The sequence below is a fragment of the Chaetodon trifascialis genome, chromosome 9 (genome assembly GCF_039877785.1).
Source record: "Chaetodon trifascialis isolate fChaTrf1 chromosome 9, fChaTrf1.hap1, whole genome shotgun sequence".
Classification (NCBI taxonomy): domain Eukaryota; kingdom Metazoa; phylum Chordata; class Actinopteri; order Chaetodontiformes; family Chaetodontidae; genus Chaetodon; species Chaetodon trifascialis.
Window position 1 is genome coordinate 19,049,531 of NC_092064.1, and position 21,097 is coordinate 19,070,627.

At 44.8% G+C, this 21,097-nt stretch overlaps 1 protein-coding gene across 1 annotated transcript in view; it reads right to left on the reverse strand.

Moving 5' to 3' along the window:
* The window catches only part of arhgap35a (Rho GTPase activating protein 35a), a 61,980-nt gene that overhangs the window by 19,689 nt on the left and 21,194 nt on the right, over nucleotides 1–21,097 (reverse strand). The window contains exon 2 of the mRNA XM_070969879.1: nucleotides 143–3,992. Coding sequence (XP_070825980.1) covers nucleotides 143–3,880 — 3,738 coding nt within the window. The 5' untranslated portion in view covers nucleotides 3,881–3,992. The remainder of the gene's footprint in view (nucleotides 1–142; nucleotides 3,993–21,097) is intronic.

Consider the following 21,097-nt stretch of genomic DNA (forward strand, 5'->3'; position numbering starts at 1 on the left):
AATGCTGTATTTGGGAATAGTTCAATCAACTAATTAAATTTAAGATTTAACACTTTTTTGTCACTTAACATAGGCATATTAGAATATTTAACCCATATGTCACTCATATTTAGTTAATACAGATGGTTGCAAAAATACTAACCTTTGTATTCCTGCGTAGGCTCTTAAGAATATTTCTCCTTTTGGGGTCCTCACTTTCCTCCATGGAGTTGTCCTTTTGGGCTCCTCCCTCATCCTGGCTAGCCTTCGGCGGACCCCCCATCTCATCATCGCTGCCTATAGAGAAGCTTGTCCTAAAACTGCTGAACTTGCCAAGGCGTTTGGATCTGTCTCTGTAAAGCTTAGGCTTTACCCCAATGGCGGACAACTTTCTCCTACGCTCCAGTGAGCTGCTATCAGCCTCACTGTCTGACCCATTCCCCCCAGCACTCCCGTTGGAGTGGCCTTTGTTGGCATTGCGGATGGTGATAATCTTGCCCTGTGTGCTGTCATGAGGGACAGAGTAAATATTCTCCTCTTCTGTGGGTCTAGGTTTGCTCACAGCATCCATGGGCTCAGCGTAGTCGGAGGGGTCATAGCCACCATCGCTACCTGGAGCCCAGGTGACAGCTTGGGGAAAAGAGCGGCGGTTGGTACCACCCTGCTGGTCCATGTAGGGGCCTAGGTTAACCTTACGAACAGGCTTGGGCTTCACTTGTGGAGGGACCTTGTTGTTCAGCTTGCTCTCAAAGGTGCTAAGCTCAGAAATAACAGAGAAGGTATCACTTGAATCCAGATCTGGCAACTTGAAGCTGCCCAGGTGGGAACTGAGACTGCCATCCTCCCTCAGGGTAGGGTAAGGTGGTGATGGGTCAATATCGTCCTCTGAGTCCATAAGAGTGTTAACTGGACTAGGGGAGCCACAGCGAGGGCTTATGCTCTCATTGGTACATGCCTCAGCAACATTATCATACATGTGAGTAGCCTCAACAATGGTTCGCTTCTCTACCACTTCTTTGAGAAAGGGTTGGAAAAGGTCTATCTTATGAAGGCCCCCAACTACCCCACCATGTCCACATATTATTGTGTTAAACCTTGCCTCTATTTCATGTGCCAGTTCCTCTCCCTGACTGACCTGCTCCTTAGCTGACTCTGAGTCTGACAGCTCCATCTGACTCTCCCCTACTGCTAGCAACTGAACTGGGATGATGTCTTGGACTTCACACAGGAAAGCACATAATGTCTCCATAGAGGCCTTGCGGCGAGCAGAGTAAACTGCGATGTAGCCGTGGACCAGCCTGGTCTTGCGGAGGGAGAATGATGAATGAAAGGAGAGCAGTGACAGCTCAATATTTTGCCTCTGACCTCCTATACTGAAATCCAGCAAAACGGATGTGCCACTACTGAGGCTGGAAGCAGGACGACAATGCTGAGGCAACAGGAAGGGAGCAAGGAGCTGGTCTAAGTCATATGTGTCTCCACACATCAAGCACATGACTATCCTCAAATCTGCCTCTAGCGCTGGTTGTGACTGAGAGTCTCTGAAGGCAGAGGATGGATGCGCTAAGGGAGGAGAACTGCTCCCCACGCTTCTACGTGATTCTAAGAGGCCCTTCAGCATCTGGTTGATTTGCTTCTCATTGACATTGCGCCCATAGCCCATACCCGGAGAGGCAGGGTCTAGGTAGGCACACTGCAGCTTTCCAGCCACCTGCTGCCCTTGTTGAATAAGAGTTTGAGCTGTCTCCCCCCCAATATCCCCTATGGATCCCACCCCCCTCTTGGTGACCAGGAGGAGGGACAGCGGGAGTTGGGATAAGCTGTTTTCCCTTTCCCTTCTGCTTATAGTTGACTCCCTAAGCCTCTCTAAACTCTCAACAACATAGGAGAGGGATTCCTTTGAGTTGTACAAACACAGGCAACCGTGGGGTGTAAAGGTTGGTGTGTGGAATGAATTGACTGGAAGACGTACATTGCCCTCTATGGGGCGAAGGGCTAGCTCGTACATCTTGCCATCTAACACGTACCGGTCGTCACTAGTGCACAAGGCCCTTATCTCATTTGCCATCTCTCTGGCTAGCCCATCTTTCCCTAGGATGACAAGATTTATCCGTTCAGCCCTCCCCCCATCCAGTCTTGAACTGTCTGATGATGGGTAGCGTGTAGGAAATCTGGAGGATAGTATCTGCTCTAACTTACTGTCCACGCAGTGAGGGCTGTTAGGACAGGTGTCCTTTGTGGGGTGGTAGACAAAGTGGATATGTTTCAATACCAGGGCATCCCTTTCTGCCTGCAACTTCTGCAGTGCTTTAAACCTTTGCTCCTCACCCAACACCTCCTGAATGGCTCCCATTTTCTCTTTACTAGGCTTTGCATCCACTTCCAGCTCATAGAAGAGCTCAGAGTATTCAAGAAGCAGTTCCTGAAAGTCCTCTTTGGCTCGGTCAATGATTTCCTTCTGGTGTTTGTTGTAGATATCCAGATATTCAGCCTCATCCAACCATTGGTAGAAGTCTTCATTCATGATGAAACTTCTGGCCTCCTCCCAGGGTTTCCCTGGTGTGATGAAAGGAGAGACACTTAGCTTGTCCTTGAACTCCCATCTCATCTCGGCCCGTTTGCGCTCATTCCTTAGCTGTTCCAAGTGGGTCTCATAGATAGCTTCAGCTGCAGGGGTCTCCAGTAGGTCCTGGGGAATTCGATCGTCCTCCATGTTATCAATGTGTGGTGTGGTCTCCCAAGGGGTGTCATCTAGCACTACAAACCATTGAGAGAAATCTCTCTTTGTCTCCAGGACTTTCTGAACTCCAGACCAGCTCAGGTGATCTATCTCATCCAACTCTGGTAACAGTGCAGACAGAGCCTGTGGTAGTGTACTTAGATAGGCCTTCCTACGTTTCTCTATATGCTCTTGTTTAAGCCTATGCACATGCTGCTGGAAGAGCTTCTTGGCTTTAGCTGTACCCTCAAGGAAAACATAATCCTTGTACTCAGGGGCAGACTGCATGCGGCGATTGACAGAGGGCCATGTCTCATTGTGGTTTTTCACAATTCGGTTGACCAGCCACTCATAGCGGTCTTTGGCTGAGGCAATCTGTTGACTCTGCTGTTTCAGTGCCTCAAAGTAAGGGATAATTTTGGGCTTTCCCCTACTCTTGTCTATTAGCTGAACCAGTGTAAGAAAGGCTAGGTCAACATTGACATTAGAGCGTGCTGATGTTTCCACCACCTGTAGGTTCTTCTTGGCTAGGGCAAAGGTGTGTGAGTCTTTAATATAGCGCTCAACTCCTTCATCACATTTGGTGAGAACCAGTACCACAGGCTTCTTCGTTTTGGCTAGCTGGTTGTACAGGTTGGTAACAAACTTCATCTGGTCCTCAAAGCTACGGTTCATACCCCTGCTAACATCCACACAGAGTAAGAATCCATCCACCATGAGCTTGCCTTCAGGCATCTGTTTCTGCTCAAAGTCCTGCTCCAGTCCCAGCTGATCTGTGCAAAAGTACATCAGCTTCTCAGCCGAAGCCAGTTTGGTGGAAGCCGCCCTCTTGATGTAAGGCTGGAGTGCCGTGCTTCGGTGTGGCTGAAATGTCTGATCATCAATGAACTCTGTCTGCTCCACCACATTCATACGGCATTCTGGCCCCTCCTCCATTGTCCGCCCAGCCTCTCCCCAGAACAGGAAGTGGTCATTGTTCACCACACGGCCTCCAAAGTCACTGGTACTGAGAACAGAGGTGTGGTCTAGGTAGAAGTCATCTGCACTTGGCCGAACAAAGCGGTTACACAGGCAGGACTTGCCCACGCCACATTGGCCTTTCTCCTTCTCTGTGCCGGACAGCCCAACCACGACCAGGTTGTAGGTGGGTGCCCGGACATCTTGCTTTTTGGCCATCATCATCGCTGGCAGAGGCTCATCCTGCCATGCTGGCCGCTAGCTCTAGGGAGAGGAGAAGGCTGCCAAAGCAGGAGGGTTTCCATGCAAGAGGATCTCACTGGGCTGGGGTCTGGCCCTGCATATGAGAGAGAGAGAGAGAGAGAGAGAGAGAGAGAGAGAGAGAGAGAGAGAGAGAGAGAGAGAGAGAGAGAGGGGAAATACAATTAATCAAGAGAAATAAAAAAAAAACATTTCAATGACAGGCTTTATTATTAGAGAGCTATTGTGTCTCTCATCTAAATTCCTGCTGTGTGCCTATGTGCTGTTAATAATGTTTAATCTGTGATCCTATTTCTCCACTGAATGTTTCCTGAAAAGATTGAGGTCAGTGGCAAAGCTGCTGGAAAGCTTCACGTTACTTAACCCAGCTGTACCCAGTAAAAGGCAATTTTTCCAATTTAACACATTTAAGCTTTATATTGCCAGGACTTTGCCGCTAACACTGGTGCCTTCCACATTTCATTCATATGTTTGCAGAAACTCGATATGTGCTTTGGCTTATCATCTGACATCTAACAGTATGGTTGCTTGTCTCACTGCCATCAACAGTAGAATAAAGTTATGTGGGGTTTACCATTGCAGAAAACAGACACATGAATGTGCACATAAACACAGACAGTACCATATACTGGTAAAAACAGGCGCAGTAAGCTATGTGCACCCCAAATGAAAGACACACACACACAAGAAGATGAAAGCAGATAAGTGTTCCAGAGCTAAAGTTACTAATTGGCCAACTAGGGAAAGCCATCTGCATTTTAAAAGGCTGCACTGCCTGTTGGCTGACTCGTCTCCATCAAAAACATGTTTTCCTATGTTTCTCACCAAACAGCACTCTGCAAACAGATCAGAGTTGGCTGATGTACCATCACTAATGTCTCTACATATTTATCTACATTGGACGCAACAAATTGGTGTGGTGCTGTCTAGAAATAGCACATACACTTGCATAGTGGCTTGGTTGACTGGCCAGTCTCAGCATAATTTATTCCATCAGTAGATCAGACATAAAAATAATGAGAGAGAGGACGAAGGATCGGGGATGCTTTTAATGGAACAGCCCTATTTGACAGCACAATTTGTAAGGAACAAAAATCTTCCAAGACATCCAGCATACAGACTTGCAGTGTAAGACCACGCCCTCCATGTCATAACTGAGGCATTAATGTAGTAAAACAGACATTAAAACCACTATTAATCACGAACAGCTCTTTTGACAGACAGCACAAAAGCAGACAAAGCCTTCACTGCTGCTGAATTAGAGTTTGTCAGACAACGGAGAGCTGAGGATGCACAAAGATGAACTTCAAAGTCCAACACTGCTACACCAGAGGGGTAGACAATGAAAAGGAAATGGTGGGAGGAGTAAGAAACTCACTACAGGGGAACACAGTGGAGATAAAAAGCAGCCTCACACCTGCCATGTATTGACTACTGCATACTGTATATTTCTGAGTTTATTTAAAAAGCTGAGTGCTACTAATCGAAGTTCAAAGCCAACAAAGACGGCAAAGCCTTGAAATCCTGAGTTTCACAAAAGCAAATTCCAATCAGGCTGTGAATTAACATTACAGGAGCCAAGACCTCCCCAGTGCTTCACCAGGTGTACAACCAAGTGCCAGCAGAAAAAGGAATCAATATCAAAAAGAATGTCTTGTGTTTTGATATTTGTAGAAGAAATGTGCATGAAAAATGTATCAAGGCACGCCGAGATAGACTCAGTCCATGTAATAATAAGGTGGTGTGTGTTGTGCTCAGCCAGACTTGCAGGTCGATACACCCGTATAGGTATATGCCCAGGGAATTATGGTTAATTCATGGTCCTCTCTTTCCGAAACTCTCTTGTAAGTATGTTTACTGCATACCTGTGCGCTTGTTGTGTGTGTATATATGTGTGTGTGTTTATATGAGATTTCTTTTGTGTACACCCCCATCTGTCTCAAGTTTGTGATCACTGAACACAGTCTATACAGCCTTGACTAGATGAGAAGAAATGCAGGTGTGGTATCCGTTGAGCTCGAGTCAGCAGGTTAAAGGTGCACCAGTGTCCTGACCTAATCATGTTCAAATTACAGAGCAGACAGCCTCAACTACAATCGGCCACAAATCGCATGACCTGCTGCACCTGGATATGGTCCAGTAGCCACGCAGAACATGTATCCAGCCAGCTAATTTCTATTTTATTGTATCTACACAATCCCCTCCTGCATACCCGCTGGCCAGGTTCACAGGCATAAAAATGTGAGGTTGCATGTGAAATCCATTCAATAAAAATGTGCCGCAGAGCCAATTCATTAATTAATCTATTGTTTGAATTTCCTGCTATTGCAATTATGTGGGCCAGATGTGATTTAATGTATTTTAAATTGTATATATTTCCTTTTGGAGGTCAGCCAAAAGGGATTTAAGGTAGGTTTGTGAGCTCTGCGATTGCAAAGGTTGCTGTGAGCCGCATCTCTGCACGGAGTAAACTGTTGTGACATAGCTGAAGTAGCTGCCTACTGAGCTGACAGAGGGTGTTATATACACATAAGTATGACAGCCGTGGTATAGACCCACATTAGCACAAATGACCTATATGAGCTTACACTTAAAAAAGCGACATCCTGTGTAACATCCTGGTGGTCATCGAGTCGTGTGTGAACTAAGTCACGTTTGTGACCAGTTGTGAGAGTGTCTGGATTAACTAAAGTCCCTGTGGATCTTGAGGCTATCCAGGCTCAACACTCTCACAGATGCATTTGCAAACATCTGCTTCACTGACCCCACCTATCTTTTCCAAGAATGCTTCGATGTGTGCGCGGCTTATGTGAATCTGCAAGTTCATACACATTTTGTGACAGTCAGCTAACACACTCACTGCGGCAGAGTGCATGTTAGGTGTGTGTGCGTGTATGTCTCTGTGTGAGACAGAGCTAAGGCTTTTTTGCTATAATCTCAAAAGGTATGGCAAACAAAGGAGACCTAATGCCATTTTTTTCTGGTCTGTCAGACTGACATGTCAATGCGAGAAGCAAGCACACGGCTCAGAATCCAGTCTTAAGTGATGCGAGAATGTGAAGATTTAGCAGCAGCTCATAATGGAAGAAAATAAAATGCCTCATGAGACTGACTGCCATGCCCGAACTGACAGAAACATAGAATATATATGACATTACAACTGCACAATTCAACTTGTCTCAACAGCCTGTCTATTGGCAGTCTAAGTGCAGCATTTCATACACAATGGATCCAGTCATTTAGGGAATACATTTCCTCTTTCCGCAGACCTATAAAGCCACCACTGCCTGAGCTCAACTAGCCTGAGTGCAGCAGTTCAGTTGTCAAGCAGTCAGGCAGCCAGTCAGTCAGTCTCCCAGTTTATCCTGAGGCCTGGTGTCTGGTACGCATGTCCAGCCACATACCGCTTACTTGCGGCCTATGGCTGTTTAGGGCTGAGGCAGAGATAGGTTAGGGCCTGCGTTGCATCTGTGTCTGACCCCTAAACATGGGGGTAGGCAGAAAAGGAGAGGGAAAGAGAGAGTAGGAGGAGGAAGAGATGCAGGAAGGAGTGGAAGGCACTGGGGGAGGAGACAAAGGGTGAGAAGTTAGGGCACATGCAGAGGATGGGGGTATAGAGAAGAATGGTATGAGGGGAGGGGGAGAGAGGTCAGTGGCCTGGGTCATGTGAGCCGCACATTGGAATCCCCTCAGGGAAGAGGGGCCAGGGTGTGGTGAGGCCTGGATGAGTTAAGGGTCAGGGTTTGACCCGTCACATCACTCTCCCCCTGCCTAATCGCAAACAGCATTACAAGCAGGACATACCCAAATGCCACGTCTCAATTTCCTTGTTGTATTTTTTGCTTCCGTTCTCTTGCAAGCACTGAGCAATCTATCTAATCTCACAGTCAAAACACACATAACACAGCAATCTCGCCTCGACTGAGCCAGCACCTTTCTAGGTCACTGACTGTCTCAAGGAAAATAGAAGCCAAGGAAGATAGGATGCATCTGTAGGGTACTGGAGTGCAGCCTGAAGCTAATGCTAGGGCGGCAAGGCGTGAAGTTCACCATAACACGTGCTACAAGGGGCAGCAGGGAAGAGGCTGTGTTCATTGCCCATGAGGAAAGACCATGCAGCCCTTCACGGGGTGGATGCATTCCTTTCATTACAGAGCAAAGAACAACCAGTATCACTCAGGAGTTTGAAGTAATTGTCAGTCAGGTTTGTTTTGATGCACCGTATCGTGTTGACGAGACACTTTAGTCGCAGAGTGAATGTGGAGTGAGTGAGATAACGGCATCTGAGGAAAACCCAAATGAAGAAAAGAACAACACACATCCCAAAAAAGTTCAGACTCCGTGTGAAACAAATAAAGCAGAATGTGATCATTTGCTCATCCTTTTTGACATATATTCAACTGAAAACAGTACAAAGACAATATATTTGATATGTTACCATTGATATTTGTAAGTATATGCTTATTCTGAACTTGATGCCAGCAACAAGTTTCAATCAGATACTTCTGACTAAATGCAATACAGTTAATATTGAAAACTGCAAAACGAGGATAAACGAGGAGGCCCACTCGCATGCTTTCCCAGCAAGCCCTCCGGTTGTACAGTATTATACACTCAGGAAGGCTGGGAGTTGACAGAAACAAAGGTCATGAAATAGTCATGAAGCAGTGTGATGGTGGTGATGATGATGACAGAGAGGCAGCAGGGAAAACTCTTCTCCCTTATACTCTGGGATACAAGCCTGGCTGGCCCTCCCTTTGCCTCAGTCCAAAAAATGTTTTCCGTCTCCTTTTCACTCCTTCTGCATGATGCAAGTCTGCAACCAGTTGTAGTTCCACTCTCCTCTCCTTTATTATTTTTCTCTCTGTCGTGCTCTCACATTATCCTCATAATTTAGATTTCCCAGCTCCATCTGTCAAGAGTTTTCCATTTTAACTCTTCTGTGTGTCCAATACTCTCTCCTACACTCTTCCTCCACCCTTGCCCCCTCCCGCTCTCTCTCCCTCTCTCTGGAGACTTGTTGTCCATTAGAAAGAAACTAGGGTTGTGGGCAGGGGATGGGGCTGTGGGTGGGCGGGGGCAGTCCTTACACTGGTACTACTTCCTGCACAGGCTGTGCTCTATGACTGCTCGAGGGAATAAACACACACAGATGAACTTGCAGAATAAAGGAGGGGGTGATAAATATGACATGAATGCTGATGAAGACAAGGCCAAAACAGCATAATGCAAATATAGAGCACATAATCACTGGTGCACACAAAGGCATGAGTGTTAAACAATTACTCTAAGAACATATATAAATATATAACAATCTGCCTCTACACGCCACATTTAACACACTTTACATGAAGTGCTCTGTGGTGCAGTGTATTCAGTGTATCCACTAAAACAGAAGTCATTTGTCACTCCCCACAAATGTGACACATCCATCTATCACTCACCAAACAGGAAATACAGTAGATGGAGAGAGTGAGGAAATTTGTATGTGTGCGCACACACCAACAGAAAACATAAACACTTGCAATCGCGCCATTGCTAATGCGCTGCACATGGGGCCATGCGCACAAAACACCACCAACCAAACCACACGAGCAAATCAAACTGCAATAAATTATCCCTATAAGAAGAAGACAGACTAAGCCCAAAAGCTCAGCACACAGCCTGAATCAATCGACCGACAGTATGTCCTACAAAATACACATCTGCGCACGAACACAAGGAGATATATAATGCGGCACCCAAACAGCCCATCACATATCCAGGTCCTGATCCAGGAGAGCTGGTCAGCTGTGACTGGGATTACGGACAGTGTGGATTAGCTACGGCTATTTGCATCTTTCCATTTGTGGGATCACAAGCGGTGCTGCCTGTGCATTAGCATGATCCGATGGCGTGGTGATATAACCACAGAAAAAGGCCAGAGATGCAGATAACAAATGCCACTGCTCTATCGCAATGCACATTTGTATATTGACACGTGCATACAGACAAAGATGCACACGTATGTGCTTAAATCAAATGATACAGTACAGGTTATGTATTCCACACCCGTCTCTTATGTCCCAGGTTATCTGTCCATTACAGTCTTTAGTAGCCTTAAGTGAAACTGCCGTGTAGCTGGGCTCTCAGCTATAAGTTCACTTCCTCCCGCCGCCTGGCACTGCAGAGAGAGAGGGCCAGTTACTGATAGACCCCCTGAGGAGAGAGGTGGACAGACAGACAGAGGGAGGAAGGATGCAGGATAAGAGCAGAAAAAAAAGGATAAGAGGGACAAAGACTGTAAACAAACGCTCAGTCAACAATTGAAAATGCAGGAATAAGACAGAAGGAAGAGGGCAGGGAAGAGCGTATTCACAGCTTAATCTGAAATTCAACACTGTAACTCAACAGTTCAAGGAGAAGAGACAGAGGAAAGTGCAAGGTTTAAGTCAGATAAAGGAAGGATCTTGAAAGAGTGGACAGCCTATTTAGAGAGTGGAAGGAGAGAGCGAGAAGGGCAGAGAAGGAGTGTGTCACTGTGGTTTAACCTCTTCAACTGCGCCAGAAGGCCTCACTGATAGCACAGCTAAATATAATGCGCTGGAAACATGGACAATGACAGCTATAAATTTGAAATACCACCACATTAAACCCGTCCTCACAAACTTGCACACATGCATGCACAAGCACTCACAGTTCGGTGCCATCTTCACTGATAAGATTGGTTCTCTCCGAGCCGACAGCGAGCGAGTGAAAGTCAGAAAGTGCAGCGTTTCTGCAACCACAGCTTAACTAACTGCAACACCAGTTCTCTGACCTTCACACACGTTTACTGTGGCGTTGCCTTTGATTTAATCATTCAGCTTTATTCCACTGTTCACTTCCACCTGAGATAATGATGGATTTCTAACAAAGCTGGATTCAAGTGGATTCGCTGTTTTGTCGCATGAGAAAATAAAGTAATTAATCATCTAATTAATTTGAGAAACAGTGCTGAATGTTTCTGCATGTCTTTGCTTTCCTCTGTTTTCTAGAATTGTAAAGAATATCTTTGGGTTACGGACTGTTGATCACCAAGAAAAGCAATTTCAAGATGTCGTCTTGCACTAGCAGAACATTTTTGAAAATTCATTTTTGTTTGTCTTTTTTACACCTTACAGAGCCAGCAATTAAAAATAACAACAGACGGAATAGTCAGTAATGAAAATAATCATTAGCTGTAGCTCTCGATGCCGCAAAACGCTGCGCGACAGCCTGGGATTTGGGAGATGAAACACCGAAAGCTGTGCACTTTCGACATGCACTATGGAAACATGGAAACATTTGCTCCAGAAATTCCCTGTTCATCAGGCTACACAACATAAACAACAACAACAACTGTTGCTTTACACGCACGGCTGGAAAGACAGACAAGCCTGTGTTTTCGTTTGGCACAAAAGCTCATCTGTGGGCCTCTACTCTCCCTCCCACTTAATTCCCTCTGCCAGGCATGAACTGCCTTCCTCCTCATTTCTTTCAATGCCCCCTGGCCCTTGTCTAATTCTCCCTATATTTCCTCTTCCTATAGTCCTCCCTCTTACATTGTCTCTGCTGTGCTCCATCTCTCTCCCTCTCAGCTCCGTCTTCTCCTGCAGTAGTACCTAACCTCGCGGCCCAGCCCCTGTCAGACTAGCAGACTGTCTGCTGGTGATATTAGCATACATCTGATCCCTGCTCCCCTGCTAGAAGGCTTGTCAGCATCAGCATGACTGTATACACACATTCAGACATCCAATACGGCTGTCCTGTCCTCCCAGCCAACTCGATGCAACAGCACAAACAAACAGCTGCAACACAGACAGATATAGACCGTATGTAAATATGTCCAATACACTCAACAGGAGACAGGGGAATGCTTGCATATTTTACACATAAACACCAGTTTTGTTGTTAAATATGACAGCATTTTGTTCTCTTCTTGCAAGAGGGGGATTGGGTGGTGGGTCTTCAAACCCAGCTGCTAATCTTCCACCTGAATGAGCCTCCAATTCTAGCTGCTAGTGTAATTGGTTTGACAGCATTGGTGCGTGTGTGTGCACGCGCGTGTGTGCGTGCATGCGTGTTTGTCTCATTGCAAAACTGAGCACGCCCTTGATCTTTCAATACCAAGGCCTCGCTGTCATTTGAGGAATACTTTCATACCTATGGCAGTTTTTCAAACAAAGCCAAAATTCTACATTTGTCTGAGTCAATGTACACGTTCACGTCTCGGTGCATTAGTGTAAACTGAAAATTGCTTCCAGCACATCCTCTCTGTTTACAAATAAAATCAAACTGTGCATAATAGATTTCCTCAATAAAAGAGCCCATAAACCAGAAAAGGAGTTATGTTCTCATAGTGCTGAAGGAATAGTACAGCTGAGCAGTTGCTGAATGGACCTTTCTCCTCTTTATTTCCTGAATAACTACAGATGAACCTGCCGTCTGACCTCTGAGGTATTAAGAGAATACCTTAATAAAAGAAATAATACAATTGAGCATTTCCTAGATTTTCAATAACTGGACTGTGACACACATAATTCCCCTCCCGGGCAGAGAAAAGCCATCTACATACAATACCATGATTTGTGAGAGACAGATCGACTGCTGACATTACCTTCAATTTAATTGTCATTATTAACCCATTTTCAGCAGAGCGCTCATCCTTAACTAGAGTGGGTGCCTAATAGATGTGCTGGGTGTGTTTTCCAGATGGTGACCGAGACGGGAAAGCTGTGCACACTCGCAGAGTGATGCTGCTGCCACCAGAGTTTAATTTTTATCACTTTATCTACTGCTGCGACGATTGTGACGGCCAGACTAAACTCACAGCACAAGTCTTGATTGCAGCAATTAGTTGATTGCAGCCACACAGCTTCCATTGTTTTGCTTTATGACAGAAAGTTTCCATCGTACAGCAGATGGGCTGCGCTCACCTGTGTATTTTGCATCCACTACTTCCTGCTTTGGATGGTGGAGGAGAGACTTGACTTCGAAAAACAGTTACCAAAATATATGCGGCCATATTCCATTTCGCTTGGCCTTTAAGCCTACACTCCCTCACCTTCAGAAATACATAAAATTCATTGTTACTTATCAAATAGAGCGCCATTAATACACTGCAGCACCTGCTGAAAGTCATCAGCCCACATGCATTACACTAAATACACAGGAATCAGCAAATCATTGCTGCATTTAAGCTACATTTGAATATTTATTACACAATAATTTGCCTTTTGATCATCACCCAGAATATAAAGATAATGCTGCTAAAGTCTTCCCATCTGGACTTGTAAACCTGCAGGCTTTGTATATAATCAGATCTTAAGATCTCTACAGGGAGATCTTATATTATCCAGAGATCACCGAAACTGTTACTAGGTGACAGATGGTCATCACATCAACAGCCACCCAACGCCTACACCATATGCTCCAACGTACAAACTGCACATTCTCATCTCACACGCGCACATGCCCTCTAACTCACCTGTTTTCGGCTTAAATAACAAACATTTAAATTAACTGCCTTCTTCTTTTTTTTCTCTTCTCAGTCAAGACAATTGTTCAGCCGCTTCTGAATTGTGAGACCAATTAAATCTGAAAATGACAGACATGAAAGACCAGAGATGAGCCAAGAGGGAAATGGAAGAAAATATAAACCAAATGCTGGGAAGTGTACTCTGAGAATAAGTTGTAAGTATATGCCGGCAGCCACGGCACATCACTGCGAGGCCGCGAACGCCGCGCCATATGCAGTCTGTTCTTGTCATGTTCTCATGTGTGGAGCCTAGGTGCTAATGGGCCGGCCTGAGCAGCTGTATCCTTACAGCATCATCGCACCCTGCCAGTAGCACAAGACAAACTAGTCAATAGGTGCCACTTCCATTCGCATCTCCAGTCAATCCCCTGAATCTGTCCCTGCTCTGTTGAAGGCTAATAAAGCAGCCAGCAGTAATAAAGGATACGGCCTGGACACTGCGCTGCCAACTGGTTTTGACAGGCTCAAGGCAAAACACAGATTCGAACAATAGTTGTAGACAGAACATCCCATTATTGGCTTTGTTTCTGTAATCACCTTTTCATCAAATTGGACAGTTTTTGTACTCAAAAACTAATCGACTGAGCCAGCGATGGCGGTGAGAAACTGCTCGTCATGATAAAATGGATTTGAAAACTACAAATGGCTTTTGAAAGTCTTGTATTGTTTGTAGACACCGGAGCAAAATTGTGTTTTTCATTTTGAGCGGCCCAAAGAAAAAGAAATTATTTGCAATCAATAAATGAAATTTATGATAATAAAAAGAGCCAAAGAAAAGCAGCCAGGTTTGCTGGATGCGGACATGCTGCGAGGAGGAGGAAGAGGAGGAGGGGAGTGTCTGAAATCATATATGAGGTAATGAAAAACACTGGGGGAAAAACATTGGGAGAGAACAAGAAGAGTTTCCAGCAAAGTGAGGTAGGAAGGGGAGAGAGAGAGCGTGAGCGCTGGGGTGGGGGTGGAGGGTGGGGGGAGGAAGTTAACACAAGCGGCTTCTGGTAAGTGCTTAGCACTTGCGGTTGGCTAATGGTACACAGACAGGGCTACTTTATGATCGCTCATCTGCACTTCTTGCTGCTGCCGCGCTCACAAGCCTGAGCATGAAAGATATAAGTCCCTGTTAAGAGGGCTAGGCGACCACTTTCTCAACTTCTTTGCCCTACAGTTGTCTCCGCAGCCATTCAAGTTTCATGCTCCTGTCATTTCCCTGTTTGAATTGTTCTCTCGTCACTTTTTGCTCCATCTGTCACTATGCCATCCTTCGATACTACTCCTCGCCCTCTAAAAGCACATCGGCATCATGCTGCATGGCCACGGCACAGGAAAGCCTTACAGAGGGGGACAAGTGTTGGAGATACACACCCACACACACACCCTAAATCACCCAGTGAGGCAGCTAAAAGAAAGGTACGCAGCACACTGAGAGAAAGGATGACACAGGGGGAAAAAAGAATGAATAGCCCCAGAATGAAGTGGAGGACGACTGCCAAAGATGGGTGAGTCACTGCAGAGAGAAAAAAGCTAATGATACAATTGAAAACACCTGAACCTGCCACAGTGTAAATTAAAGATAATGACTTTTTACTGGTTGCCACAGTAACCAACTGTTGGCACAAAGGCAGATGGCTACAGAGCCCCCCCCCCCCCCCCCCCCCCTTCTCTATCGCTTTCATTTTTTCCAAGCGCTTCACTCTCTTTCTGCCCTCCCGCGAGCTCCGCCAAAGTGCAATTTATGCATGGGCAATAGAGAGCCAAACAAATAAGCCATTTTCATGCTTTAATAGCTAACTAAGCGAACTAAAATAGCCTCTGCTTTGTCTCCACTGTGACCGAACCAGATTCAGGTGCACAGATGAATGAACGAGATAGGAAAAGTAGTGCCGGGGCTTACATACAGCATATCTGCTGCAGTCTAATGTAGCTTGTAAGCTCTAACGGAGTATGCATATGTAAACACATCACCTTTTAGCACTCTTAAAGCGGTGCATGTGGGAGTGTCACCTCTGAGCTCCGTCTGCAGTCTGAGTGGAGGAAGCTGACAGGCTCTGGGGCAGCTTGTCCAGAGGTTACAGGGGTTATGCTTGGTCATCCATTTTAAATCAGTCTCCAGACAGCCACTGGAGCGCCATTACAGCTCCAAACTTTGCTGCTCTGCACTGATCTGCCTGCAGCTACAGCAGCATTAGAGCTCAAGGCCAAGCCCTGTCTGCCGAGGCTCACTTAGCGGTGTCCACTGCCCAGTTGGTCCTGTCTACATCGCAATCAGAGGAATGCAGCCTCTCAGGGTAGAGTCGGCTTTCACTACAGTGAGATAAACACTTTGCTGGGTGTAGGATGTTTTCTAATTGTTGTCCTTGTGCGTGTACAACCACAAAATGGCTTCTTTAATCTCTGTCTTATTTAATATTCTCCTGCATACATGTTCATTCAGTGGTGACTGGGGTGCTGTGAATGCTCTCATATTTCTCAAGGCTTCGTACATTAGGTGGTCTGGGAAATAGACGTGAGAAGAGACATGAAGACATATTGCAATAACACAGAGTGGTTATCACAACCCCACAATAGGTCTTAATGCATGATATTGGCACAAGGGGGGGACTGAGCACTAAGAGGAAGATATTTCATATTGAGAAAAACAAGAAACAGCAGAGGCAGAAAAGACATCAGGTACAAGGACAAGATGCCATTTTCTACTGTCCAAAAAATCTTTTTAACTGCTTATTAGTGCAAAAATTCACTCACAATATAAACATTTCACTCTTGTAAGTTAATTCTGGAGCTAGAGCCATGGGGGCAGTTAGCTTAGCTTAGCATGAAGACTGGAAGCAGGGGGAAACTGCTAGCCTAGCTTACTTCTGTTTGTGTACAGCTTAAGCAGACAAGATACAACAAGCTAATTCCTCACGTTCGAGGTGCCAGTGAGCATATTTTGGAACTTTGCATGGAGCCATGTGAGATGCTCCTCTGTGCTACCAGGCTATGCTAATTTCAGCTAACATGATTAGCACCAGAGATATGAAAGCAGCATGGACCTTGTCATCGAACTCTCAAGGAAACAAATGAGAATATTTCCCAGAATATCAAACTATTCACTGAATAAGCAGCTAACAGTCACATGTGCATGCTCTGTGGTCAGTCAGTCCTGCCTTACGTCAACAGTTATTTCTTCCTGGGCTAGAGAGGGTCTGTCTCTTCCCATAAAACTCAGCCCGTGTTGAGAGTGGCAGCTGGAGGCCACCAGCGGTCACAACAGTAATCTGGACTAGAACTCCGGATCTGTTCAGACAGGCTGCGGACTAGATTAGAGACTGGGAGGCTGCAGACTAGAAGAGAAGTCTGAAGCTGCACTCTGCAATACTGTACAATTGTTGAAATGTAAGAAATACAATGGCAGACCACAGGCACAGCCATACAGGAAAAAAAAAAAAAAAAAAAATCGATCTTGACCTCTGTTGACCTCATCCTCCTCCTCATTTCTAAAAGTTACTTGTAGTATACTATATTATTTATTCTTCTTCAAACTAGTTTCTATGCCTGCCTGGCCTGCTCCCTCTCCAGGGCCGGAGGGGGTGAGAATTAGTCTATTCTCTCTGCTGAAACAGGAAGAGAACCAGGTTGGATTTTAAAGCAGTTCTCCTGGATCCACTCCAAATGTCAACCCCCTGCCTCCCACCCCATGAACACACTCACACACTATTAAATTCCTTCATTTAGCGATGATGCCAAGACTCCTTTCCACCCATCCCTTCTTTCCCCTCTGATTGGCACTGTTGCTCCTCACTACCTCCCAGGTTCTCGTATGAGCTCACTGGCCAATCAGGTTAGCTGATAGGGATCCAAATTCTCTCTGACATCACAGGCCTGAGGAAGACAAAACCGGGACCCCTGCCTCAGACGGAAAAAGTATGCAATCCTTCATGCTTCTGTTTGCTCTATTACCCTTTCTCTTTTTTAAAAAAGACGTTGAGACATGCAGTAAACTAAAACGTGAATTTTCTGGTGATATAAAAACATGTAATTATGAAGTGGTTTAGGACACACTATCATGTAGTTGTTGGCAGATGAAGGGCCATTTAAAAGTGTTTGTTAATGTATTTATCAACTATAAGTCCTCCAATGAAGCAGCTGATCACAAAAAGGGAAAGAAGGAAAACATGATGAAATGTCTTCATATTTTATACAAATAATATATTTGGTATCATCATTTATTATGTTTGGATATATAAATGTAAGTGTTATATTGAATACTTGGATTATTATTACATTTATTCATGAAGTACATATATCTATAAATACTTCCTCACACTCCATGACAAACGTCTTCCTTTTAGTTTTAATTTCAACCTTTTAAAATTTGCAGGTTCACTGTCCTCAAGGTGCCAGTGAACGATCTGCATATGTGTATAAACAATAAAACATATTTTTACCACACTCTAAAAGTTGGTTCATGTGCATAATCATCATTAAATCATGGAACAGGGTGACAACTAAGTGATGCTAAGTTATCAATAATTCATTAACTGTTTAAGTGCGGACAGACACATTCATGAACACTTAAAACTGTCTTTACATCTGCTGAAAATCTCATACATTGATTTATTTGTGGCAGCCACATATTGATTTTATTTATTTATTTATTCTTCCTATTTCAAACGGGTTAAATCTCATTGAAAGTTTCATCGGGAGATCTCTTTCCCTCCCTCCCTCCCTGCCTCCACACACTCTGAATAAAAACATGATGATGTGCAGAACAAAAGGGTTGTTTTTGGCTTTTTCCTACAGAGAAGACAGCTGGCAAAATTCCTGAACAGAATCAGTCCAGAGGTCACGTATGGTTAGCATCATGAACACCTCTGCACAAATGTGGCCAAAAACTGATGCATTCAAGCAAACTCTGATAAGATTGTCTATGTATGTTCTTAACACAATGCAATCGATCTTGCACACCCAATCCTTCAGTTATTAGCAAGCATGGAAGGAGCCTAACTAGCAGAGATAGGTGCTTGGAGCGACCAATAAGGACGCAAGACTCTCAGTTATTTGACACTGACTGAAGCAATGGAGCACTATATTTATAAAATATTTGTCATTTGTTTGTGGAGCTGCATATACTCTTAAGTTCTATATTTGGCACATACTGGGCAATTAAAACATTTGCAGTGGAACACCTTGTACATGGTACCACTTAATAATTAATCAATGTGCTCGCCCCCAGTCGGTTACCATCAATAGAATCTAATTCTATAGGGAAACACTGAAACTACATTACAGTGTGCTATAAACAATTTATTAGGTATTCATATGTTGCTAATAAATGCTGAATAGGGGCATTAAAATGAAGAGGGGACAAAAATAGGGACCAAAACAACATTTTTTTAAGGATTGTTTAAAAGTTATGATGTCCCCATGAGACTATAATGACTTGCAGAAATGAAATCAGAGAACGTCTTTCTGTTCCTCAAACATCTCATTCACAGCACGGAGCCAATATTACTGCAGCCTCTGTACTTTCATATGCAACACCGACCTCTGAGTGCTGACGTCATCTCAGACGACGCTAACCTCACAGAGACACAGGAACGCGCACACCGAGCTGGGCGTACCATCTTTAAGCCTCTCTAATCCTTCATCTCAGACAAAGGAGGGGACCACTCTCACAAACACACACCCTGTCACACACCTCACCTGTCCCACTCCCCCGAAGACACAAGTCTGTCTATTGATGAGCGCAGGCTAAGGTCATTACTGTGATTGTCGTGTGAAGCTAGGGGGATTATTTTGCCAGCGTCCACTCAACACACATCAGGGGACTTAAGGTTCTCTCTTTGTCTTTATCTCCTTCTTTCTCCTACAATCTCTCCGGCTCACTTTGCTTCATTTTCTTTCTCTCCTGTCTCCATGGGGATTTGAGTAGAAAGAGGGTGGGGGGTGGGGTGGAGGGAGAGGGAGGAAGCAGGAGGTGGTGCGAGCCGGTCAACAAGTTTCGGTTTTGTTTTGTTTTTTTGATGAAGAGATAAAAGAAGTATGTGTAAGCTGTTGGTGCGGCATCACCAAATGACCTTGAGGGGGGCTCATTCATAAAGGCAATTTGGGGGAGGGGGTTCGGTTGGCATGACCAAACATCCAAACTTGATAAAACCTATGAGGGAAAGGGGGTGGGTGGGGGAGGAGAAAAAAGGCCGGAAAGAAAGGAATAAACAAATTAAGCCAGATAAAGCTTTGTTCCTATTGCACTCTGGAGACTTGCTGCCATGGCAGTAGAAAGGGGCGAGAGGAAGAGGGAGCTTTAAAAGGCCCTTGGAGGTGAAAGAAAGGGAAAGTGGCGAGCTGAGTGACACGCTGAAACCTGTTACTACAGCTATTCCCAACTTTATCACAGAGAAAAGATTCATTCATTCATTCAACAGCAGCCAGAGATGCTTCTCCAGCCTTTCATTTCAGAAACAACACTGATCTAAAACAATGTACCTACATATTATTTCCTCATGTCCAATAACCTTTAAGATCCTTCAGCGGCTGTGGCACATGGCAGCAGCAGCAGGATGCGCCTGGCTCCCATCCCACAATCCACTCTGATGTTTAGGTTTTCAAGTGAGGCTATTGCCTCAGTTGAAACAGCTTATGATAGAAGCTAAATCACACTCTTGGCACAATCAGGGGAATATGATAATGAATGAGCAGACTTAAGTGAGACGAATTTAAAGACAAATGACATGGCGAGGAAAGGCGAGGCCAATTTAAACACAATCTGACATTGTCCAGGCTGGTAAATATTGCCCTGTTTAAATAAATCTACTATTCTTTCTCCACCACCTATTAAACCCTATCCCTTCATCTCCCCATTAACTGGCCTGTCAGGCTGTCTGTTTGCTGGGCTGCTCTACACAATGACATGTTTACCTCCAGTCAGATTCCCATTTAGATGCCTGAAGAGGCACAGGGAGGTGAGAGCATGATTGTGTGAATGTGTGGCCAACAATAACATAAAGCCTTGCTGTTTGTTATTATCATCTTTGTTGCAAAAATGCTTTGCAAAATGAACAGTGCAACATGTTGGTTTAGTCTGACCTCTGTCTCTCAGCATCCTTGAAAATTAACAAGGAGCGAGTGGAGTAAAATGACAAGTATCCTGTGCTGTAATGTGTCAGGTAGGTGTTGTGAAGGTGTAGCATTTCCACAGGCTACATGCAAACCGACGACAAAATCCACGTACATTCAAATTACCCGTTTGCACGTGTCAAGCTATCCTCCACCTGCTGCAACAACAACAGAATATTCAAATACAGTGACATTAACAGGGTGTCGAAGAACCTAGAGCACAGAATCTTGGGATTTCGTGCTGTGGGAGTGCAGTGGTGCAGTGCAACATCAAGGTATAGCTGCAGCTAACTGTGATACAGAACTTAGGACTACCAAAGACAGTCCGGACTGACTTTCTATACCCCATGCGCCATAAGATCAAGGAGCGGAGAAGTTTGCATCATAGCAACCAACATCAAAGAGGTGGTTGTTTCCAGCTTGCCACAGTTAGGAAGCTCTGCATCCTTGGTTTCACAAAAGTCCTGCACTTTGAAGGTCTACACTGCTCGCTTGCATCTCTGTCAAAACAAGACAGAAAGAGGCCGACAAACTTTTTGTAAAAT